At 38.7% G+C, this 25,817-nt stretch overlaps 1 protein-coding gene across 2 annotated transcripts in view; it reads right to left on the bottom strand.

Moving 5' to 3' along the window:
• Positions 1-1,934: 1,934 nt before the first annotated feature.
• Positions 1,935-25,817, bottom strand: part of LOC132187706 (WD-40 repeat family protein / beige-like protein) — a 51,356-nt gene continuing 27,473 nt past the window's right edge. For both annotated transcript variants that reach the window (XM_059602110.2, XM_059602111.2), the window contains exons 12-32: positions 19,871-19,955; positions 19,468-19,662; positions 17,675-18,220; positions 17,453-17,596; positions 16,808-17,284; positions 16,564-16,709; positions 13,071-13,140; positions 12,841-12,924; positions 12,278-12,334; positions 12,070-12,138; positions 11,902-11,988; positions 11,705-11,821; positions 10,885-11,034; positions 10,665-10,749; positions 10,444-10,564; positions 10,183-10,279; positions 9,977-10,090; positions 7,501-7,870; positions 3,469-4,244; positions 2,530-2,652; positions 1,935-2,393 (exon numbers count right to left, since the gene is read on the bottom strand). In XM_059602110.2, the coding sequence (XP_059458093.2) occupies positions 2,316-2,393; positions 2,530-2,652; positions 3,469-4,244; positions 7,501-7,870; positions 9,977-10,090; positions 10,183-10,279; positions 10,444-10,564; positions 10,665-10,749; positions 10,885-11,034; positions 11,705-11,821; positions 11,902-11,988; positions 12,070-12,138; positions 12,278-12,334; positions 12,841-12,924; positions 13,071-13,140; positions 16,564-16,709; positions 16,808-17,284; positions 17,453-17,596; positions 17,675-18,220; positions 19,468-19,662; positions 19,871-19,955 (3,991 nt within the window). In that variant the 3' untranslated portion in view covers positions 1,935-2,315. The remainder of the gene's footprint in view (positions 2,394-2,529; positions 2,653-3,468; positions 4,245-7,500; positions 7,871-9,976; positions 10,091-10,182; positions 10,280-10,443; positions 10,565-10,664; positions 10,750-10,884; positions 11,035-11,704; positions 11,822-11,901; positions 11,989-12,069; positions 12,139-12,277; positions 12,335-12,840; positions 12,925-13,070; positions 13,141-16,563; positions 16,710-16,807; positions 17,285-17,452; positions 17,597-17,674; positions 18,221-19,467; positions 19,663-19,870; positions 19,956-25,817) is intronic.

Genomic DNA, 25,817 nt, shown 5'->3' with positions numbered 1-25,817 from the left:
GCCCACCGGTTGATGTAGGGATAAAAACCGCTTTTTTTTTTTCTTTTTTTTTTAAATTATTTTACAATTCAATTAACTTTTTGGATTAGTGTTTATTAAAAATAGATTCTATAATAGTAGAATAGTAATAGCATTACTCCAACCCGTGGGATAATTATAACATAAAATATATAACATTTCTTTGTAAACAAATAAAGCTAATTGATTAATGCTATACACAACACTTTATATCACCTTACTGATGTGGCACTGCCAATTTAAATTTTTCTTTTTTCTTGAAACAAGAGTTAATCCAAAGGTTAATTGTCGTGCTACATTAACAAAGTGAGATAAAAATGTAGTATATTCTACCTAATTAAAAAAATTATAATGAGTAAGAGTAACACTATATATTATATTATCATCCCATTGACCTACTAAGCTAATGTAGCAGTGCCTATTAACCTTAAATTAGCCTTTATAATGAAATTATGTTTCGATTTAAGCCAACATTTTTACCATTTTTCTTTGATCTTCTTACTTATTAATTATTTATTTATATTTTGAATAAGAGATATTATATACTACACCTCTATCCTATTAGATTGTTATGACAACGTCTATTTTATTTTAACAATGATTGATCTAAATACAGATGGACACTACCACATTAGTGTAGTAGGATAGAAGCGAGATGAAGGAATAGAATGTAGCATTGCTTGCTCTTTCAATAATGCTATATTAAATACTCTTATAATATTGGATTGTTATGAAAGCACCCATATAAGCCCTTTGATCAACTTTGTTAAAAAATAATAATAATCAAAATCAAAATCAAAATAAAAAAGCTAATAACAATGCTATTTCTGCCTGGTGAGATGAAAATATAATATATAACATTTTCTTGTATTTTTAATCAAATAATATTAGAAACCACATTTTTATCTGACAACTATCTCACTAGGGGTGGGCAAAAACCCGCCTAACCGCAGACCCGCCCCGCGCCCAAACCGCACGGGTTTTGTGTGTATTTTTGCGGATTCGGGTATGATTTATCCAACCTGTGCAGGGCGGGGCGGGTATAAGAATTTTTTCCTTGCAGGTACCCGATCCAACCCGCATTAGTATAAAAAGGAAAAAACCCTAGGTTAACCTCTCTCTATTTTGTTCGGCCGCCTCTCTCCCTTAGTCCCTCTCTTGTTCTCTTGCTCTCTCTTCGTCTCTCTCGCTCTCTCTTCGTCTCTTTTGCTCTCTCGTTCTCTTGCTCTCTCTTTGTCTCTCTTGTTCTCTCTCGTTAGTGGCTCTCTCTCCGTCTCTCGTCTACGCTGCCCTCCACCTCCTCAGACGCTGCTACGCCGCTCCCACCTCCACAGACTACAATCCAGGTATTTTTCTCTCTCTAGACCTCTTTCATGAATGGGATCCAAAAGATCTCTTGATAAATTCATTAATCTGATGTTAGGTTGTTTGTTCAAACAAATAAATTTTCGTTTCCATTGTTTAAAGGTTCTGGTGTTGGGTTGTGGTTGTGGAGGAAAAGCAATCTGCAAAACAAGAGAGACGAAAATAGAGGAAAAGAACCCAACCCACACAACCCGCATGACCCGTAGACGATTTCCCCGCCCCGCAACACCTGAACCAGCGCGGATGTTGGCCATTGTGCTCGGACGGCAGGTTGGAAATCCCAGAACCCGCAAGGTGCGGGGCGGGTGGAAAAAAGTCTAATCCTCACCCCGCCCCGTGCCCAACCCTATATCTCACAATATTAATGTAATAATCCTAATCAACTCTTAGATTAGTCATTATTAAAAAAAAAAAAAAAAAAAAAAAAGAAAAAAAGAAAAAAGAAAGTGAAACTGCCACATCAACATTGTGATATAAAACTATAATTTTAAAATTTTTTTTTTTTAACGACTTTTGGAGAATTCAGCACCGCATGGTAGCCTCAATCCAAAGAATACAAGAACTCATATTACTATAATTTCATTTAATTTTCTATCAAAAAAATTGATGGACAAAAATGAAGAGCTCATCAATCTCAATGACGGCGTCATTACAACTCAATTGAATGAAAAACCAAAAAACAAAAATTGCCTAACAGTAAGTCTAACAACCTGGCACTCTATGGACATATATATATATATATGTATATATGATTGCTCTGCTAGATTATTAATTATGTTACACCCACAGACGTCTTCAAACCACAAGTCACAAAATTGACTTGATTTCAAATAGGGCAGCCAAAATTCCCTTGCAGTATCTGTCCAGGTGGTATAATGATATCAATGTATTCTGTGTTTCTTCTCCGGTAAACTAAAATTCAATGGCCTAAGCTACGACTTTATGAGAGGGCTGAGCCCATCGCCTTCCCAGCCAAGCTTGAGCATCTGATCCACCACTTTCAAACTTAGCTGCATGCAAAAAGCCCCCACAAAGGTCATAACAAGCATCCAAAATACTAGGATTAATGAGAAGAATTATTATTATTAACAAAAAATAAAAATGAATGAAGAACGCCAACTCCAAAGAACAGAACATTTAACTTACAGCTGGGTCAGTGAATATTATCAACTGTTTATCTGCAGTTGACACCAACAGATTTGTGTTATCCTTGTTCAGAGCCAGAGCTGTAATATCTTGCCCTTCTCCCAGCTTCAATGTATGAAATACCTGCAGGATTAAGTATTGCTGCTTGTTAGTAGGACAGCACCCAAATTACTTACCAGCAAGCGTATTCTGGGCTACAAGTCTACATCTACATTAGCCATGCCCAAAAACCACAGAGCGTAGACAAGGGCGGAACTAGAATGTTTTTTTTTGGAGGGGAGGGGAGTTAATTTTTAAAGATATATTCAAAAATTAAAAAATAAAAAATTTTGGGACCACCCAAGCGCACCTGCGCGTAGATATGCTTTTGACATGCTGGCAATAAGAACATGAATATTACAAATATTTGCATAACTCCAATATAGAGAGGCATGCTAAATTTTAAACGAACTTCATTTCAACAAGGGTATAGCATGGAAGAAAAAAGACCGAGGATTTCAACCATTGAGCTGTTAAAATATTAATTAAATAATAAAATTCACCGTTTCCTATCTCAAACTTTTGAAACAATTGGCGATTTAACATTATATTAGAGCATTGTCTTGGATTTGAACCTTAACTCCATACTTTTCCTCTTTTTAATTAAATATGAATTGGGCCTCACATATCGAGAAAAAATATTAGAATATTAATTAAATGATTAAATTCATCATTTTCTATCAACTTCAACTTTTGTGACAGCTAGTAATTTAATATTAACAAAGTCTCCGTATCTTAACAATGGATGTTAAACACCAAAACAAACCCCAGAGCACCCAAGTGTACCAGATATCAAATACATAAGCTAACATATAGGAGGATAAATATGATGCAAGGTATTCTGTATTTTAAGACATTCTTCATTTAATTACCAGTTAAACAATTTTCTATGTCCCATACCTGAAGAGTATGCAGATCCAGGAAGCAAATCGAAGGTGATGGAATATCCAATCTGTTGATTTTCTTAGTTCCATCTGATTCCAGATCAAGATCTTCAGTGCCTCGCTTCTTTAACTTCAAACCCCCGCTATCATTTTCCAAACATGAGTTTAATCCCATCAAAGCACTCTCCCCATCTACAGATATTTCCATGCAACTGATGCTGCCAGAGAAAGGAAGTTGTGCCCTGGAAATTGGAGTGCCATTAAGAGAGAACGTACTGAGAGTTTGTTGTGATTTATTCCAAGTCATTACAACCCCCTGAGATGAAAGGCAGACAGCATCAGCCTCCACGCCAGCCAGCCTTCTCATCAAGCGGCCCCTTCTTATGGAATGCAGGAGAACATCCGAAGAAGGGGAGCATGAAACAACAACTCCAAGATCAGAGCTGACACAACAACAGAGTATTTCCCTCTGGTGGCCCCGAAGAACATGTAGGGGACCTTCAATACGGCGCTTCCTGCTTTTGTCAGCCAATATGTTTGATAGAGTAGTACTGCTGGTTGAAGTTGATGTGCCTGTCCCAGTGGAAGGCTCTGATACTTTGCCTGAGTGAGAAGTAAATGCTCTATGTATTCTCCAAAGTAGTACTGTCGTGTCCTTTGATCCCGTTACAAGGTAGTTGCTATCAGGTGAGAGACCAAGGCAAGTGACTGGAGCACAATGCCCATGGGCTGTTTCTAAGGTTCTTGCTCCATCTGATGATATTAGCTTGATACTATTATCCATGTGTCCACCTAGTTACAAACAAAAAAGTACAAAACAAGATTTAGTTGATCTAGAAATAAAAGAGCAAATACTAATCTCAGTCACCAAATTCAGTGGCAGGCTGAACTTGCACATGCAGCAGTGGACCAAAAGTTCACACTAAAAATAAAGCTTGATAGCATCCAAGTAAAAAAAGACAAAAGCAACATTAACATGATGCTGAATGGATAAGCTAACATCCTCATGGCCCTTTCTTTATAAAACCACAACAAGCTACAGAGGTTTTCATTAAGGCTCCACCTGGCTGCCAGAAAATGAAATGGAAAGGAAATAATGAAAGCAAAATAGAAAATACAAATAATCATTCAGTGTTTATAGTGGATGATGTCAACTAAAAAATTTACATGGTTTCCTTTGTCCTTCCCACTATCTTCTTGGGAATCAAACTAAGAGGAACACTAGATATGTATAGCATTACTCCAGCCGCACATGCCGCATACATTCCACTGAATATCACCATTGGAAAACTGTATATTATCTGCAACCTACGCCTCCTTGCAATGAGCAATACTAAAGAAGCTTCAGAAAAGATTCCTTCAGCAGTTGATCCCCACACCAAAAATCATGCGAGACCCTAATCTTAGTTCATCTCCCACTTCATATTTGACAAATCTCGAAAAAATCCCCACCCTTCCTAATATGTTTTCACACTCCAACTCTGAAAGGTCCCTCTACCTCCCTAGAACACTAACCTCTGCCCATACCGTCATATTTTGCGTCCACCGCTAAACGCCACAAAGCCTCTCTCTCCTTAGCGTACCACCATAACCACTTACCCAGCAGTGCTTGATTAAACTTGGTCAAGTTTCTTACTCCCCAATCCACCAGCTTGCTTCGGAGAACAAATCTTTGACCATTTAACTAAATAGAACTTAAACTCCTCATTGATGCCTCTATGTAAAAAAATATTGCTAAAGTTTCTCAATCCTATTAGCCATACCCAATGGAATAGGAACAATGACAAATAGTATGTGGGCAAATTGGATAAAGTACTTTTGATCAACGTCAACCTACCTCCTTTGAAAAATATAGCCACTTCTAGCCAGCCAACCACCTTTCCATTTTTTCAACAACGCCGTACCATATAGAAGTAGACTTGTATGATGCATCCAATGGGAGACCCAAATATTTCATTAGTAACAAAGCCACCCTACACCCAATAATTCTTGCCAAACTTTCTAAATCATTTACCTCACCAATTGGAATGATCTCTGATTTCTATAATTTTTTTGATAAGTAAAAAGAGAAATTAAGAAGCCAGTCTGATTTCTATATGCAATTCTAAATTTTCTTATGGGTCTTTAAAAGTCAAGATCCAATTCCAGTATGTAGTTTACAAAAGTACTGTGCAACTATTAGCCAAGACATTTCCAGAGATGGGTAAATCCCATAGCATCAATTGGCTTCTCTGCTAGGTAAAAGAGCTACTATTACGGTTTTGGGGGGATATGGTGCTCTTAGATAGCTCATTGTATTTATTCTGTGCGATTCTTGATTTTGGTGAATGCTTGTTCGAGAACTATGATCTTTGTCTGTGGAATTAATCATTTCCTTGTATTTGAGAAGAACTTCTAGAGTAATGGGGAGGAAGCTTAATTGACACTCTAAACAGGTTTTTCCAGTAGTTCCCATGGCTTGAGACAAGGGGCCCTCTATCCCCTTTGTTGTTTGCCATTGTGATGGAAGCATTAGGTCCAAATCTGTGGTCATACAATTTGCAATTGCTCATACAAGACTTGTAAGAGCCTCATAGTAGCTTCTTCTCTTTTATTTTTTTATTTTTTATTACAAGCGTATGGCGCTATAAGAGAAAGTACGTAACTAGAATGAGCAAAAAGAGTACGATTAAACACATAGCGCCAAAGCCATTTACTTAAAAGAGCACAATTAAACATCAGCAAGTTCTGAACCCCCAAGCCTCCTTCAAAGAGTGGCAAACAAACCTTTTACGACATGCAGAGGAAAGGACACGAAGTACATTAGGCAAATTTGAGAGTGTGCTCTTAATAAGGGTAACTCTACCACCCTTTGACGAGTACATCATTTTTCAACTAACCAATCGACGCTCTATCTTCTCAATAACACCATCCCAAATATGTTTGACCTTATAGGAGGCCCCCAACAGTAAACCTAGATACTTCAAAGGCAAAGAGGAAACCCCACAACCTAGAACACCAGCCAACATTTCCACATGATCAACATTTCCCACAGGAACCAGTTTTGACTTAGCCAAGTTAATCTTCAAGCCCGAAACAGCTTCAAAACATAAGAATAAGCAACGCTTATAACATAGATGATCTAGAATAGCCCCACATAATATCGAAGTATCGTTATTTTGAATCTCTTTAGTGTGAAAGGAAAGTATTCTCCTTGTCACATAAGTAATTAGTAATAATTAGAGACATAAGCAATTTGGTATTCCTTGTCAAACAAAGAATAGGAATTTGAAGCCTATAAATAAGTGTTGCTTCTAAAGATTTAGTGGCCTCAAAATAAGTCAAAGTAGGGCTTTATCCCATCCCATAAATGAAGCAGTTTTTGTAGCCAGCCACGCCAAGAGAACTAGAGAAAGAATTTCTCTTCTGTGAAAAAGTTCTCTTTTTGTCAGAGTGTGAGGCTGTAGATGTAATAGGATTTTAGGTTTGAGTAGTTTTTTTTCACCACTATTTTTCACTCCATCCTTTAATAGAGAAATTTCTTCCTAATTGTCTCCACTTGTAGATGTAGGCTTTCCAAGCCAAAACAAATAAATCTTGATGTCTTGTGTGATTGGCTAATCTTTTATTCTCTTTTCTACTTTTTTACAATCCAAAATATTAATTTGTCACAGCGAAAATGCTGTATAATCAATACATGAACGATGTGCAAGGATCAAACTAGTTCTTTAAAAAAGTACCACAAATGGTGTAAGATATGTCTAAGTGTTTGACAAAGCTGCTAGATGACGGGTTCTTTCAGATTTTTTTTTTTAAAAAAAATAAAAATAAATTAAGAAAGAAAAATAATCAAGAACAGAAAAATTGCAAGGTTGTAAGCTAGTGAGAACATATTATTTGATTAAAAATGTTTACAGCATACCCAACGAAAGAGTCTATTTAGCAATGAGAATTACTTGATCAAGTTAAAGAATCTTAGAATTTCTCGCAAGAAAAGAAGCACTCTACTTGGTATCTTAAATTCATATGTAAGTAGTAAAGGTAAAATAAGAATTTGATAGATGCCTACCAGTGATAATTTCTTTGTCACATGTAATTGAAACTATAGCCGAGCTTCTGATCCCAGATGTACCAAATGCTAGAGCTTGGGGAAAGTGCCATTCATCAGTACCAGATCCAGCCGGTCCTTTGAACATGCGCATAAGTGTTCCACCAGTGGAGCTTGTTGAGGCCCTTCCATGTTGAAACAGGAATGGTGTACCCTGGCCATCAGGTGTGTTGGGCTGCCACTTGTGCTGTGCAACATGAGCTGCTGGTGCATTTATATCAACAATTACAACAGTATCTGAAGAAGCATGAATAGCAGCTGCAGGTAGATTGCAGCGATCAGGCCCTGGAACAGCATATGGTCTAACTTCTTTTGGATTGCGAAAGATGGTCTGACAAGGAAAGTACAATCAGGGTCATCTTTAAGTAGATAATATATCAGATAGGAAGATACCCTAACAGTTGAAACCTCATTATTTCTATGGGAGTTAAAGTGAAATGAAGGAGCTTTCATTCTAATCATCATATTTCAATAAGGCATAGATTGGCCAGATACCCGCTTAAAAGAGTGGCCGTAATCATAAAAAGAGAAAAGAAAGAAGATATAGTGCAATCATGCAATAAGATGGATGAGGACGAAACCTTAACCATATAAGGCATGGCAGCATTTTACAGATCTGGAGTACTTTCATCAGAAAGCAAATTTCTTTACATAATAAATCAGTTGAAAAATGAATGCCAAAAGAATAAGATTTTCTGATACCATTTTCTGATTTTTTTTTTTTTTTTTTAAATTGTTTATTTTTATGATGAGGAATCCCTCTAAGGCAAGACCACTTTTTGTACCCATCATTGTCGGATAAATCTTGGATCCGTGCAAAGCGCCCCCTACACACAGATTAAGTAATACTCTAGATTCACTAGTGGGCTGGCCCAAGCAAATTTCTTTAGTATCCCTCCATCTCTATTTCTACTTTTACTGAATATACACTCCATATATTCAGTTTTTGTCCCACTTACACAAAAATCCTTCAAAACTAAAGTATATTTCCAAACTTCCAACTTAAAGAGGTAACCCCCCTATAGTCTCATCAACTGATACACCATTGAATCTCATCTGGAGTCAATTTAGTAAGCTCATCCAGAACCAATGTAATGAGATAACAACTTAACGCTAATCCTTGATGTGAACCTATTGTCATAAGAAATGCACTTGTGATACCTCCATTAGTTCTTACCCTAAGGCTCTGTTTGTTTCGGCAAAAAATGATTTTCGAAAATGTTTTCCGTATTTTCGGGTAGTTGGTGTGACGGAAAATAGTCAACAGAAAATATTTTCGATTTGACCGAAAAAACCTCTTTCATTTCTGAAAACATTCTTAAATCGACAGATTGAGCTAGGACGTTGTAAGGACTCCCTGCCAAGACTTGACTGAGACATTGTTGGGACTCGATCGGGATATTGCTAGGACCCGGTTGGGTCCTGGAGGCCTCCGGGACCCAACCGAGATACCGTCGGGACCTGATTAGGACATCGCTGGGACCCGTTGGAACCTTATTAGAAGCCCATCAGGACCCAACTGGGACACCGTGGGGACCCGGTTAGGACACTACCAAGACCTGACTGGAACACCGCTGGACCGGGTTAGGACCCGATCAGGACCCCTCCGGGATTTGGTTGGGACCCGACCAAGACCACACCAGGATCTGACTGGGGCCCTGGTCGAGACACCATCGGGACCCGTTCATAACCTGCCAGGACCTGGTTATGACACCGTTGGGACTCGGTTAGGACACCGTTCGGACCTAGTCGGGACATTTTCGCAATTTAACGTTTAATATGATTGAATGAAAAAATATATATAATTTTCCGTACACGCCAAACACCGGAAACTGTTTTCCAAGAAATCATTTTTTAGGAAAATGTTTTGCGCTGAAAACAATCGGAAAACATTTTACGTCGAAACAAACAGAGCCTAAATATCGCTCCCTCATACACGTCTTTGACAAAATTGATATACTTTGGAAGAACTCTGCTCCTTTTCAAAATCCACTCATTACCTCTCTAGGTACCATATGATACGCTTTCTCTAAATCAATAAAAAACATATGAAGATCTATAATCATTTCTCTACATTTTGCAAAAATAGCCTACATGGTTGATTGTCCTCGCATAAACTCAAATTGATTCTTCAATACTATTGCTGCATATATTAACCTATGCTCTCATTCTCTCCTGAAACTCCATGGTGTGACTCATAACCTTAAGCTCTATTTGAGTGGCTTAAATTATCATGAAATCCATGACACGAGATGAAAAAATATAGGATTAGACGGTAACACCATAAAAACCAAGGAGGGACATACAGAATGCTACAGTAAAAATAAACAAGAACAAACAGTGCCATATGCATATGCAGATCCACATGCACGCATAAAAGCAGAACCATATCAAACCTAAGGACATTAATCTTCAGCCAAATGCAACTGATTTTTACCTGCAAATGAAGAACATCAGCTAATGGCATCTTCTTCAAGTGAGGGACAGTCAGAAGTTGGGATGGGGTTTGTCCAAAGTACGCGATCTGGTCTTGTGTAGCACGCTGTTGTCCCTTTTGTTGGTACAAAAGGGAGCAGAAAACAAAGTAATGAGTATTAAATGGCCAAATGGAAGAGACATTATGACACAGAAAACTCAACTTACTGGGTCCAAGATCTTATCAATATCAACTGTCCCTTCGTAGGTGATGTAAAAGAACACATTATTTTCCAATATAGCTTCTTTGCCTCGTTGCTTATACCTGATTGTTCCAATCCAATGAAGTATACACCAGAAGGAAAGGAAAAGCTCAAAGTTGAAAATTAAAACCCATAGGTACAACCATATTAAAATTAAAAAAATGAAAGAACAGAGCACATTGGTGCAGAAAATTATAACTTTACTTCACAGAATGGGGAGACCTACCCAAAAACAAGATCGATCCACTCATGCAAATGGGCAGATACATGCTCGCTCTCAAGAGCCTTCCGATGCTTATGAATGAAATCAATTGGGTTTTCAGCCCAAGGAGGAAGTTCGACAGCATCTGTACGGTGAATATAAATGAAATCAGATCTTTCAACTTCAGTTTAATGGCCACCAATGTTTATCTGAATTACTAAAACAGAGTACTTTCAGAAACGTACCAAGCTTTCCACCTAACTGTGTTGTACCAAAATCAATCGAGTTCTCATTGGTTAAGATCTCAGGGAGGTAAAACAGCTCAGGAACCTAAGGTACAAAGATATGAAGTACACTTAATTCCAAAATTCATAACCATTATAAGCAAAACATTACGACCGACTAAAGAGATATGAAGTAGATGATATAAAAGTGATACCTACAAGATAATGATCATATACATACCAATTCCTTCACATCACTCATGTCCTCAAGAACTCCATTCCAAGTAGATGCAATATCTGAAAACATCCGATCTGCATGATCGAATTTGCCACCTTGCAATTGAATCGAAAGAGTTGTAAATGGTTCAACCCTAACAAGGTAATATAAAACCTGTAAAAGAAACACCAACAAGCACGAGAGGTGTCATCACAGAGTCTACTAATAATATAGAAAATTCACCCAATCGATACTAAATTTGATTGGTAGAAAAGCACCAAAAAGAAAAAGAACATTTGTATAAGTATCCAAAATGTCGTGTTTGAATAAATAAAACAAATTGCAAATTTTCGGTATAGACAGCCAAATCACCAAAGAATAAAAAGTGTACTACTTTCAAATAAAGTTGACGTCTGTATACTTAGAAATAACTCTGGAAAACAGGCAATATTTGATAAAATGTAATGCAGATAATATATGTACCAAGAATTTCATGTCAACTTTCAGCAAGAAAAGCTCAATTTACTCTCAAATTCGAGAATTACCATAATTCACTACTAACCTAACAAACTACAATCCTGAAACCAAACAACACAAGTCTGATATATAAATCAGAGAAGTTTTAATATGGTCCACATAGAATACACACTAGCAACATAATATATTGAGATCAAATGTTCCCGCAACAACCGCTCAGAGAAGCAAATAAACTACAGATACCAATAAAGTCACCAATAGAAGGTCCACAGCTAGCAGTCTCCCACCTTGCAGCAATTATAATATATCACTATAATACAAACACCAACTTTTGAAAACAAAAAATAGCATAGAAGTGAAAACCTACTGTTCCAGCACTTGAGTAGTGTGAACCATAGTGGAATTTGGGGATGATGGGATCCTCAAAGCTAGAATATCTCTCTTGGAATTTTTTAAGACGGTCAGGATTCAATGCACCAACAGGCTGCAAGAATATGAGGCTTTAATGACAGCAGAAAAGGTTAAATTCTAGAATGATCAGAAGAAACATTCAGATGATGCAACCTTTGAAAGATCTCTATAAGAAGAAGGATCGGCAAGATCCAAACTCTTTGAACAGTAGTCAGAAAGAATCCATGGAAATACTGGATACTGCAAGAACAGAAAAGAAACTTAGTAATAGGTGCACAGGATTCCTCCGTATAACATGAACAATTATTCATAAAAATCCACCTGAGTGATGTCATTATAACTACGCCCAGCCAGTGTATTTAGCTGCATTAGATATTCAAAATTGCTGATCTGCACAAGAGTTTTGATTCTACAAATTATCACTCCCATCTCTTTATGGTGTATATTAAAATTGAGAATATGGAAGCACTGAAGATATATAACTGAAAACAAGATTTATGACAATTTAAAGTTCACTTTGAACTCATACCTCCCACCTCGCCCATCGTTCCATAAGCTGAGTTCTCTTCAGGAGTTGATCAGGTCTCTAGAACAAATAAATAATCACGTTAGTCCTCAATCATTAGAACATGGATAAGGAAATAAACCTTGTATAAATTATAATCCAGCATTAAAGTTACTCAAACAAACACTAATACATGCATCAAATTACACCAGGTGTAAAACTCACATTTTACACTCACCACCATCAGATTAAAAGTCCTTGAGATGTCTGTCATGTATACCAAATTTTACATTGATGGATGCCAATAGACATCTAATCCATAAACTCGCATATCTTATAAAAAATAGTATGAGCACTATATGGATGGGAAAGTTCCATATCTTGAAATGTTTGGCATGAGAGGATATTCAATTAAACAATGGGGTTGAACAGATTGGCTCCCAGATGAAGTGATTGTGGCTGTAAAAGTAGCAACTGTACACCCATTGTATTTTCACTAATCCACCCTAATATCACAGGAGCACACAATACAACACACACATAGACAGAATTACCTACACATATATCAGGAAGAACAAGATGCAAACCTGAGTCGCCAAATATATATTGTTCAAATGAGGAGGACGTGCTTGAACAATAGCTCGATATGCATTTCTTCGCCCCTCAACACTCTGAAAGGAAAAGAATAAAAGGGGGAAAAACAAGAAAAAAAAATGTCAACAGGTTGATTAGCAGGCATGTTACAAGGATCAAAATACTTCTATTTACATGAGCACAGAACAAAGGAAATGAAGATGGCAAGCTCAAAAAGATGTACCCCAAAATCAAAGAAGAAATTTGAGCAGTCGACCATAAACAGTTCCAAAGCACTCCTCCTCAGGAGATACCTGTGAGGTAAAGAACCCAGTCAAAAGAGGTGAAGAAAAAAAAAAAAAGAATAGAATCAAATAACAAAACATGAATGGCTGAAAGGCAATGGCTTCATTTTATGTTACACACAACCACAAAGATGATAATTCAAGAAATAACAACTTTTCTGGCATAAGTGAGCAAATGCAACAAGGGTATCTTCATTCGCAGCAGAAAGATTCCAGGCTGTACTCTTGTGAGCCACTTCGTAGATTCCAAGTGGCTCAATATCTATTGTATTGAATAACTATTAAGATATATAACATCAATACCAGTTGGCCCTCACCATTTCTCAATCTAGCCATGGTGTTTAGGTGCTCAAGAGCCATAGGTAAATCAAAATTCATAGCATGTTAGTTTTGACACAGAACTATTCAATCTCTCGTAATAGTTTTTTTGATAATTAATTCAAAATCATTAAAAGAGCAGAAGAACGCAACCCTATACATAAGAAGCATACAAGAGAACCCCTGATGTATAGAAAAAGAAGAGCAAAACTCCAAAAACTCAAAGAAATTAGAAATGGGCAAACTATTGCATGCTACCATCGGAATATCCAGATTGGAAAGAACCAAATTGTAAAGGTAAGATTGAGAACAAATTTTTTTTTTTTGATAAGTAATGTAAAGCTAAGATTAAGAACAATAAAGAAGATTTCATGCCGTAATGAAAAGATGGGGCTTTTGGTTAATGTGAAATTTCCAGTCTTCTGTTCTCATTTTTGGTGAAAACATAATCTATTTGCAAACACGTTAGATTTGTTATAGTCAAAATGTTTTCTGGAAACTCAAGATTAGAAAAGGGCTCAATTCTGAAAATTCAAAACCTTTTCAGAATATTCTGCCCAAAAGGAACATAAATGTCAGAGAATAGTGTCTAAGAGAATTTGAAAAAGGAGACAAGGAATGGTGCCACTAAAGTGGAGTGGTGCAGGCCCAAGTATCGAAAGGGTCTTGAAGGGTGAAATTTTTTTGAGAATCATTTCCATTTTTGTTAATTGAACAAGTTTTTCAGGAAATAAAATAAATGAAAACAAAAATAATTTCACTAAAAATGAAGATCATTCTATTATAATTTCCAAGGGCCAATCCTTCATTTTTCTCTTTTTGTAAACTCAATTCTCCGCCCTTGGAAGGTTAAGGCCCCACCAAGCATTGCTTTCTTTACATGGAAGGAAGATATAGGTAGAATCCTCACGGTTGATATTCTTAGAAAGCAGAGGGTATCACCTCTGCTTTCTCAATGTAGAGCATTTAGAGAGAAAGGAATCGGTGTCTCTTTGAGGCATGTGAGTCCAACGCACTCCATTTAAAATCATCTTTTTTTAGATCTCTCTTGGATTGGGCTTCAATCTACAAGGAGAGAGGGCTATGGAGGCATTAAGTAGGATGATGTCTACTACGGTGGAGAGAGGGCTTCTATCCAAAGGTTTTCGGTGGGATCAAGGAATCATGAAGAGACGGTAGTGTCACATTTGTTATTTGCAGATGATACGTTAATCTTTTGTAAGCCTAGTGGAGAACAATTTCGAGATTTGAGATGCATATTCTTATGTCGTGAACCGGTGTCAGGGTTGAAGATAAGCTTGTCTAAGTCAGAGATAGTTCTAGGGGGGAGGTGGGCTAGCTAGCATTCTTGGGTCTGGTGTGGCTTCGTTGCCGATGAAATACTTGAGTGCTCCCTTGGGTGCTCACTATAAGGCTTCTACCATTTGGAATGGCATTATTGAGAAGATGGGAGCAAAGGTTAGCATGGTGGAAGACACTTTCTTTGGGGGAGGGGGCATTGGTGATGAGTTTAAATTTCAACTGGTGAACTAGGGGTGAAAATTCTGATTCAATTTAACCGAGTCCTTTTGGGTAAGTGGTTGAAGAGGCATGCTACAGAAAGAGAGGCTTTGCGGAGAAAGGTGGTGGACATTATGTATATGATAGTATGCGGGGGAGGTTGGTGGGCCTATGGTGTAGGAGTGTGGAAATGTATAAGTAGGGAGTGGGAAGGTTTTGCTACACGTGAGATGAAGTAGGAGATAGATCTAAAGTATTGTTTTGGCATGATTTTGATGTGGGGAGCAGCCTTTGAATTTCTCATTTCCAGAATTATTCACTATTACTTGTGTTAAGGATGCATGGGTGGTGGATCATATGTTGTTCCCGAATGTAAACATTCATTGGAATATTATTTTTACTAGACATGTGCATGATTGGCAGGTGTAAGTGGTTTCTGGGTTCTTTGAGTTGCTGTACTCTCAAAGACTAAAGCATGGAGGTGAGGATACAACTTGTTCGATTCCATCTAAAAGGAAATCATTTGAAGTTAAGTCGTGCTATTAGGTATTATCTAATCATGTAAGGTATACTTTTCGTTGGAAGAGTATTTGGAAAATTAAGGCTCACTCGAGAGCAGCATTCTTTGTGTGGACGGCGACTTTAAAAAAAATCATAGCTTTGGATAATTTAAAAAAGAGGAACGTTCATTGTGGTGGAGTCGTGTTGTTTGTATAAGAAATGTGGGGAGTCTATAGATCATCTACTCCTTCATTGTAAGGTTGCTTGTAGAGTGCTTCTTCAATTGTTTAGTGTTGTTTGGGTTATGCCTCAAAGGGTGACTGAATTGTTGGGAAGTTGAAGGGGATAATTGGGAAACCGTAATGCTTTAAAAATACGGAGGGTGGCTCCTTTGTATTTAATGTGAAGTTTTTGGAGAGAGAGGAACGAAAAGAGCTTTGAAGATTGTGAGAATGGATTGATAGATATGAAGAAGATGGTGTTACAATCCCTGTATACATGGAGAGTGGTATAGAATAGTTTGCTTGTTTCTAGTTTTTTTTGAGTCTTTAGATTTAAGTTCTTTTTCTATAATTTAGAGATTCTCTTGTATACTCTTCGTGCACTAGCATTGCACCCCTCTGCACTTTGAATGAATATACATTACTTATAAAAATAAAAAAAAAATAAAAAAATCTATGCCCCTTCATTTCTCCTCTTCGAATCTTTTAGACCTTATTAACTTTTTAAATTTTAGATGGCTTTAGGGTGGTTGTAACTCTTGTATACTTTTTGTGTATGATGATTTTGCCTTTTCTATCAATCAATTATTATTCATCAAAAAGTTCCCCAATAACAAACCTTTTTTATAAGCTAGATTTATGGTTATGTTCCCTACGACTAACATAATCTATAATGTGTTAAAAGTTAATAAAATAAGCTAGATTAACCCGTGATTTTCGGCAGTCTCTTTGTTTAAGAACCATGGTCAATCTACACACTTAACATCTCATACCTACAGAAATTGGGATATTGAATGACAGTCCTGAAATTCATATGTTCAATTTACTTCAGTGCCAACAAGAACAAATATAAAGTACAATAAAAATAACATATATATAACAATAACTTCACCTTCGGCTATATATTTGATGAAGAGAAGACATCAACCAGCTGTGATCCTTTTCTTGGTCTCTCAATTCAGAACTACATTCCAACTCGTCTGCTGCAATGTTACTATCCCTATTATCAACTATAAAATTTATTCTCCTATTTGTTACCTGAAATGTCATATTGATGCCTTAGCTTAGTTGAAATTATTAAGAAACGTCACTGTACATAAATGAAAGAAACTCAAGCTTAAGCTTGTACAACTTACTTGAAAGGTTCCTCTTATAACCCTCAGTGGCCGGACCATTGATGAAGGAAGCTCAAGAACTATTCTTTCATCAAGTTCACTCGGAACATACCCAGGTGCAACTGGTGATGAACTTTGGACCAAGTCTTGATCACCAGCCAGTTGATTATCACTTTTCAGGGATGCCTGCAGGGCTTGCTCAGTTGTTCCAGATGGCCTTGGCTGATTATCAGCATTTCCTTCTGTTTCATGGGCTCTGACATCCAAATTGTCTATTTCCACTTGCTCATCTTCTTCATTGACTAGCTCCACCGAGATGGCTTCTGCTGCTAGAATAGGAGCATTTGACGAATTTATGACATTCTCTTGATTCTGTTTCGTCTCAATATGATCATCGTAATTGGCAGCAGCACCAAGGTGATCAGACCCTCTATAGTTCCTCCTCAAACAAAGTCTCATCCTTGAAGAACTTTCCATTAAGTCTAGCTTCCAAAAAACCTACAGATCCATAATATTTTCTTTTAAAGAATATGATCCCTAAATTTGCAGTCAACAAGTCATAAATGATACAAAATGTGTAGAGCTATCAAATCATGAGAGCCTAATGCAAATGCATCAATAACTGAAGAATGCAGTTCACAGAAAAAAAGTTATCTCACAACATACACGTGCAGGGTTGCATAAATGGTCACCAAATGGCCCAAAGAGACATTTCATCTCTATCAAGCAATGGATGAGTTTGCGCCATGCACGAATTCCAGTGGATAAATGATGACGAGCTATCACATCAACTTGAGTACGCCTGTCAATCTGGAGAGCAACAAAAAATGATAAATCAGGTAATGCTACCTCCATAAGTAATGGAAAAAGGACAAGCACTGCTCAAACCTCTGATCGTTGCATGTTCCTTGCCAGAGCAAAGCTTGCAACAAGGACAGCAATGTATTTGTAGGAAAGAGCATTAAAATCTTTCCCGTAAACCGATCTTGTATCAACTGGTTGCAAACATTCCATCCAGGCAACTCCCATGGCTTCTGATACATTCCATCTCTTCACGCGTTCCATGTCACTACCATTCCTCCGTTGTGCAGAAGTGGCCATTGCCACAGCACTGAGGCCCCTTCCAGAACCAATCTTTGCATTGCGTTCAAGATCACGGGCAGCTGCCAAGGCAGCAGCTTTTGCAGCAGCTTTGTCCTTGGGAAGAGCTGGTTCTTTGTTAAGCACCTCCAAAGGTTTTTGAAAGCTCGAAAATGTATGAAGCCTAGCTGTTTTCCTCTCAAGCAACGAGGTGTCACGCCTAAGATGTGTAGGTGTTGCAGGAACTGGGGATTCACCACCAGAAGCACCAGCTGCAATCATTGCCAATGCCATTGCAGCAGGTGGTGATGCAAAAGCAGCAGCCCAAGCTGGAGATATCATGGCAAGAGCAGCCTGAAAGGAATTAAAATTATACATCAAAAAAAAAAAAAAAATCTTATAGGCAAACACAACACTCAATCAGAACTGAAACTGTAATGTCATCCTCCACCCCTTGTTTACAGGGGGAGGACACGCCATTTGATCCAAAGACCATTGCTAATAGATATATCTAAAAAAAATGTAGCAATATAAAAGGCATATAAAGAGATAATAATGGCACATCAGGAGACTCTTCTAATCATTTACTAGAAAGAAGGAATAACAACAGGGACATGAATATTGGCCCTCCATTTTAACTTCTAGCATTCCAAACTGTGAGTGCATGAAATCTATACAAAAATGGTCTAGCTCCGGAAACTAAAGTAGAGTGTTGATAATGCTATGCCCCAAACAGATTAGAGAATCTACCAAAATAAATTATGGAATAATTGACCTGAGGAAATATGAATCACTGGAAAAAAAAAATACACCAAATGAAAATGCAGAGAGTAACACAGTAATCAAGTAAGCAACATAAATGCTGAAAAGTTTGGCACCATTGGTAAGGACGAGTATTTTCTTTTGGGATAAAGTCCCTTACTAAGGAACAGTCTAGAGACAGCAGACAGATAGTTCATACAAAGTGTTTATAAAAATCGTAAAACCATCCCACTTCCCACGCTACCCTGGATACTGTGTACTACCAACAAGTGAAGTAGGTTAAGAAGCGGCTCCAACTTGGACTGATTGACATGTTTTTCTTAAATCTTGACATGGATCTTGCACCTCTTTATATCAATGACATTGCAGACCATCATACCTGAGTACTGAATGATAACCCCAACTAATACAGCATTTTATCCATGAAAGCCAAAATGTTGTGCTTTGGGGCCTCTTTGGAAAATGGGTTTAATGAACTTAGTTGTCAGTCTTGGGCTGATTCCAAAAAAATCAAGAGCCCTGCCAATACTGCTGCATAATACTAACTTACTAACATTAATATACATGGACCAGGATCTATCGGAAAATGATTCTTTGATTTGTGTATCAATACAATGGATCTTGAAAAATGAGCAAAACAAGTCAATATTCATCAATGGGCAGCATTTTTATCAGAACAAATGTTGACAAAAGAAAAAGAGTGTCAGGAAACCATTCAGAGTCTTTTAAGGCCAGAAACATATTATAGTCAGCACGAGGAAATATTTAACTAAAACTTTAGCGGTCATGAATCCATAACAACTTAGAACGGAATAAGAGGATAGACAGTCTTGGATAACCTCGATTGGTAGGGCATCAGCAGCTAACGCACGGTCATCAACAATAAGAGGATTCAAACCATCAGCAGTAGCAAGTTCATGAATACCAGCCAAAAGTGGCCGCCACCTCCTCAGAACAGCAACATATGGTGGTAAAATGGACTCAAGGTACTGCCGGCGAAGAGGCTTTCTGTCCGTGCCAACAGCATGCCATACCTGCAACATAAGTGTATGCTAAGGTAACTACAAGAATGATTATAATCAATCAAGATGGCAATAGCTCCCATGTCTCTTGATTAAGTAGGTGGAAGGAAAGCAATAAACTTTCCATTATGATGTCACCATAAAACAACAAAACAGCTAAGAGCTAAGAAAACATGAAACAGCTGTATACCATTGCAAATTAATTTCATAGTGAACTAACCTCAGAATAAAGAACACAAGATGCTACCAAAACTCTCTGTCTCTTGGAATCTGAAATTGGCATGTTTAGGACAGGCGAAAGCACACTGTACATCCATGACATGAATTAGTTTACTGCTCTATATTGAAGAAAACTTCGAATAGCAGGATAATCAAAGAGACTATGCTGAAGATACCATAAATACAGAACTCACTTAAAGCCAATCATTGAAGAGCTTTTATTTACCATATGATTGCAACTACACATTTTAAATATGTTCGTATCAAAATTCAATGGAACAAAAGGTAAAACTCACACTCTTCCATCAAGTATTACCAGAGAGCTTATCAATCTCAACATGACTGTTACAAACCTAACTAAATTCTTATTGTCACTTTCCAAATATTTGCCATACGCAGTATTCATAAAAGTAAAAGGCTTTAAATTGAATAAAAACTGAGGAAGTAGGAAAACATCCAAAGAAAACAAAGTCAAATAAAAACATTTATATCACACAACATTAAGAGCAAAATTGTTGTCAAATTCTCATAAAGCTGTTCTTCAATGAATGGAAAGCTTTACATACATATAAATAGATGGCTAGGAATCATCACCCTAAAAGGACTTGGTCTTGCTAAGCCCAAAATAATATCTATTTAAAACCCGAAAAGAGAGAAAGAAAAAATTAATAAAGGAATCCATAACATAGCCCAAAATAATATCCAGAAATCTGAAAGTTACAGAATATTCCTGAATCCTAAATTGAATAAAGCTAAAATAAAAGATGGAGGGTGCCCATTAGGACCCATGTTAAACTTATACCCTATTTTTTGAAAAAGTTCGATCTTTAATATTTCTCTTTCAAGAGCTTCTTGCTGCCTGAGTTGCTAGAAAGGACAGACCAAGTTCACAAAAGATTTGTATAGTGAAATATTGAGAAAACAATATAAGAATCAAACCCTTGAATTTTTCTGGAAACTAGGGAATAAGTATATGAATAAAATCCTACAAGCAGGTTTAATGGACGATAAACTGATGCAGTGCCAAACACATTCAAGAACTCAAGTGACGTAATAATCTGGTTCCTCTTCCCTTCTTTCAGTAAGCAACCAATTCCGCATCATCTCTGTTTGAATGTTATGCAGTTCAGCATGACATAATATGTGGTAGCATCAGCACCAACTTATAAAATAACAAGCCCAAACATAGGTGGGCTATGTTGCACACCTACAAAAGTGAGACGCTTCTACCATACGAGGCCAGTATGGAGAAGATTATTATTTGAGAATATAGATTATTAACCGAGAATATATTCAGGACTTTTTCTTTTTCTATTATTAGTTAGTTCTACACCCACCTGGTGAGACTTGAACCCATGACCCCACCCTCCACTTTGTTTTTTTTTTTATAAGTAATAAGAAGTTTTATTAAAGAAAGAGAAAAGCGAGAAGCGCCCCTAATTACACACGAAGTATACAAAGGGGGCCAAAGCGAACCCAAAGCAAAACCCCAGCACACCCACCCAAAAAAACCAAACCACCACCCAAAAACCCTCAAACAAACACACCAACGCAAAGCCCACTAACCAAACACCCTCATCCCTTCACAAAAGACTATGACACTATAATCCTGCCCTTCCTTCTCCTGGACGACGCACTAGCATTGCCATAGTTAACAGAGCTTTCTAAATTAAACAGCTCTCTTTTGCTTTTATTCCTAGGCCTTTTTCCTTTAGCCCTAGGCCGGGCGACGTCCATAACCTGAAGAAAATCCGCTGAATATGGATCTTCCTCTTCACCGCAACCCAACCCCCAATCAAGGGGATCGGGGGGCAGCTCCCCAAACTTGAAGGCTTCATCCAAGACTGAAGAGTTGTCACCCACTACTTCATCATCCTTAATAGCCACATGCGATGAAGACTGAGACTCCCTTATCTCTTTCGGACTTGGGTTAAGAAACCCTCGCCGTAGAAAGCCCCTCATTGGATTAGAGTTCTTAGAATCAGGCTTTCTTAAAGCCACCTGACCGTGTGCAACCTCTGAAGAAGCCTGAGCAACAAACCCTGCAACTGGTTGGTAATGTATCTGCGGAGCACTAAAAGATTCCACCGCCTCAAGAAGAAGAGAATCATTCACCCGAATTCCTCTTTCTTTCTTAGCTCTCCGGTAGTATCTCAATATTTGCTTATATATAGGAACCCCACTGCCCAGAGACATGCGTAACCTCTCTCCCAAAGCTAACGCCCCTGCAGAATTTGCATCATGATTTTCCGGCAGAACCATCTGCCCAGATGATAGTGTAGAAGAGGGCGGGACCGAGACACGTCCTCCTAAAAACCTCTCAATTTCTTTCTTCATAGACGCCAAATTCTGTTCCTCCTCAGGGGACAACACCTCACGAGCTTCCTTGCTTGCCTGACGAAAAGACACCTCCAAGTCCTTCAGTATTGCCATATGCGTGACATCGTCCTTAACCACTTCTCGAAAAGACTCAATCAGCCATTTTTGTGATTTGTTCAGACCAGAATCAACAATGGCATCAGAGGTGAGCGTCGGCGAGGAAAGAGGGACAGAAACCTCCTCAGCCTCAGCCACTATCACACCTGCGGAAGAATCAGCAGACGAGGAAAGGGCTGAGGTAAGAGGGTCAGAAGGAGGGTCACCGGCATGGACTGGCTGGAAGCCGGCATGAACAGGAGACACTCGCTTAAAATCCGAGGCTCTGTCCCCCCGCTTAGCTATCGCGGCCCCTGTCTCCCTGTGAGACAGATAATCATCACTGCCCAGAGCTATGTCTTGCACTGACAACCCAGGAGCCTCAGCAGATGAAGGAATCACTGGAGATGTCACCGGCGAGGTCGACCCAGAAACCGCCGACAAAGCAAACCCAGAACCTGCCGACGAAGCAAACCCAATACCCTCCGACGAAGAACCCAAACTCGACATCACATGAGCAGCCGCACCCGCGGGAACCACTGCGTTAGAGACCACAGAAGTCGCCGGAAAAGACCCCGGATGAACATCGGCGAGGCAGAAACGAGCAGCGACGACGACTGCTCCGATAGGGCAGACCCAAGACCCGCACGAATCCCAGAAGCAGACTTGCGTCCAGCTCTCCGCCTAAACCCAACAATAAGTTTAGGCTTCAGGCCCGTCCTAAAGCAAGCCCGGTCCAGAACAGGCCCAGGCTTCGCAAGAAGCTTCTTCCAACGACCAGGAACCCAAGAGCCTTCAAACCAAGAATTGGGCTTAAAGCCCAGTCCGATAGAGAAGACCCGAATCACATCAGCCCTAAGATTATTCAGATACGCCTTCAACGAGCGCACAACCCTAATCAACTTCGTCGCTGGATCGCCGCCACCACCCTAAACCAACTCAGGACAGCCCACCATCGGAAACTGAGCGCCAACCGGCTTCACATCACCAGAATCCTCGGACAGCACCGCCGCATAGGACCGATTCGAAATAGCATTCGGTATACCCCCTAAACCCTTCGTCTTCGCTGCGAGAGACACCAAAAATTTCCGTAGTTCATCCACAAAGCAGCGCCAACCCCAACCTTCACGGCCCTCAGGGAGCCAAATCACCCCTTTCCGAACACCATCAGCAAAGACCCCGGCCACTAAGAACCGACCGGCCTTATTGCAGCCCTTATGGATCTTCAAAATCATCTCATCCTCCCGAAATGATTTGGCGAAGAACTCCGACCCTTGAGATTTTAGCGCCTCCTCCACCATGTCCGCCAGCCAATCGGAACATCGGAGGCTCAGAGAAAAAGAGCCAGAGAACCCTTTTCTCTTTTCTTCCAAGCGCAACTCAGGCTTGCCCGCTTTCGCCAAAAAAGAGAACGATTTAGCTTCCACAACAAATCTTCGCTCCATCCTGTCCATGGCAAACGCATCCCACGATCCCGAACCTAGGTCTAGCGGAAACGCGCCTGCACGCGCCTCCGCTAGAGAGGAAATAGCGAAAACTAGGAGAATTCTAGAGTGAGAGTCTCTCGTCTAGAGAGAGAAAGTCCATTTCTTATTATCACCCTCCACTTTGTTACAAAGGGTGGAAGTACCATTTTAGCTAAAGCTCATCGGTACAATTTTTTGAAACCATTCTTAAGTTTCAGCTTATTGTCTTATAAAAATAGATTTAACAGTCATATAAACCACAATAAATACTCTTTTTTACAATAATCTACTACTAAAGAAAACAAAGAAATTCATAACCATGTCCCCTAAATCCACATTTAACTCACGAGTAGGCCGAGTTTCTAAAATAAGAGAACTAAATTCTAAAACAACGGACGTGACTTCTTTCTAAAACAGCTTCTTGGTACCTATTAGGTGGCCTTAGTTATTGATTAGATTACTTTAGAGTGAAACTACTTCAGTAAAGTGATTAATAATATTATTGAGGAATCGTAACTAGACTAACTCTAAGAAAACTAAAAGGTACGTTAGAGATATAAAAATAAATAAACAAAAAATGCTCTTCTTGTCCTTATTGTTGGTGATCAAATAAATAACTGTGTAAAGAGAACCAAAAAGGGTTAATTTTACCACAAATGCGAAATATTGACTAAAAATCTTACTGCAAAATATTTGAAGAAAATGATTAAAATAATATGGATGGAAAAGGTACTTGTAGAGGAAAGAAATGATGGCCCTTTCGACCAGTGGTACGAAGGGTAAGGGGAGAATTTGGAGTGCCCGGTCAATTATGATGCTAGAGGTATGAGTTCTAGCCATGGTAAAAGGAATAGTTTAATGAAGCCAATGATTCCTTCTTGGAATGTGAGTGGGTTGAACAAGAGGGATAAACGTATGAGGATGAGGTACCTGCTTAGAGATTGGAAAGTGGATATTGTGTGCCTTCAAGAAACCAAGCTTCAGGGTGTGTCGTGCAGCATTGTACGCAATTTATGGGGGCATAGTCATGTGGATTGGTGCTGTTTGGATTCTAGTGGAGCCGCAAGGGGCATCTTGATCATGTGAGATAATAGGGAGGTGGAGAAGGTAGAAGAGTGTGTAGAGGTTTACACCCTGGCTGTTACCTTCAGGAATATTGTGGATCTTTCTGTTTGGGCTTTTGCAAGTGTGTATGGCTCGAACTCTTATAGGGATAGAAGGCTTCTTTGGGATAAGTTGGCTGGCATTCTCAATTGGTGGAACACACCATGGTATATAGGGAATGATATTAATGTAACCTGTTTTCCTAGTGAAAGATCGTGTGGAGCTCGTCTAGGTTCTGCTATGAGGGAGCTATTTGATTTTGTTTTTGTTTCTGATCAAGGGCTAATGGAGCTTCCTCTTGTTGGGCGTTCTTTCACTTGGTTGATTTCTCATGACCCTCCCTAGTAGTCTAGGATTGATCAATTTCTTGTTTCCCAAGATTGGGAAGCCTAGTTTTCAAGGGTTTTGCAGAAGAGGCTTCCACGTCTTTGCTTGGATCATTTCCCGATTCTTCTTGAGTGTGGTGATGTGTCAAGGGGGAGTAGGTCATTCAAATTTGAAAACAAGTGGCTTAAAGTGGAAGGGTTTGTGGATTTGGTGAAACAATGGTGGGATTCTTTCGTGTATGGCTAGCTCCTATGGTGGGATTCTTACATGTATGGTGGGATTCTTACGTGTATGGTGGGAAAACAAAACTGGACGGCCGCTTGGCTAGCTCCTATAGGGATTAGTTTCTCTGATTTCCTTTCTCATTTTTCTCCCTCTTAGGCGCTCTCTTTTATACTTTCCGTGTATGTGGGTTGCGCCTCTGCGCTTTTTATATCATAATTACTTATCCAAAAAAAATTCTTACGTGTTCCAAGGAACGCCAAGTTTTGTTCTTGCACACAAGCTCAAGGCTTTGAAGTAGGATTTGAATAAGTGGAACGAGGAGGTGTTTGGCAATGTAGGTAGGAATAAGAAGATTCTTATTAAAAACCAAGTGTTTTCTGAGAAGCAAAAAACTGAAGAGTTTTTTTTCAA

Source organism: Corylus avellana, chromosome 6, assembly GCF_965113065.1.
Source record: "Corylus avellana chromosome 6, dhCorAvel1.hap1.2, whole genome shotgun sequence".
Classification (NCBI taxonomy): domain Eukaryota; kingdom Viridiplantae; phylum Streptophyta; class Magnoliopsida; order Fagales; family Betulaceae; genus Corylus; species Corylus avellana.
This window is presented reverse-complemented; position numbering and strand designations above follow the sequence as displayed.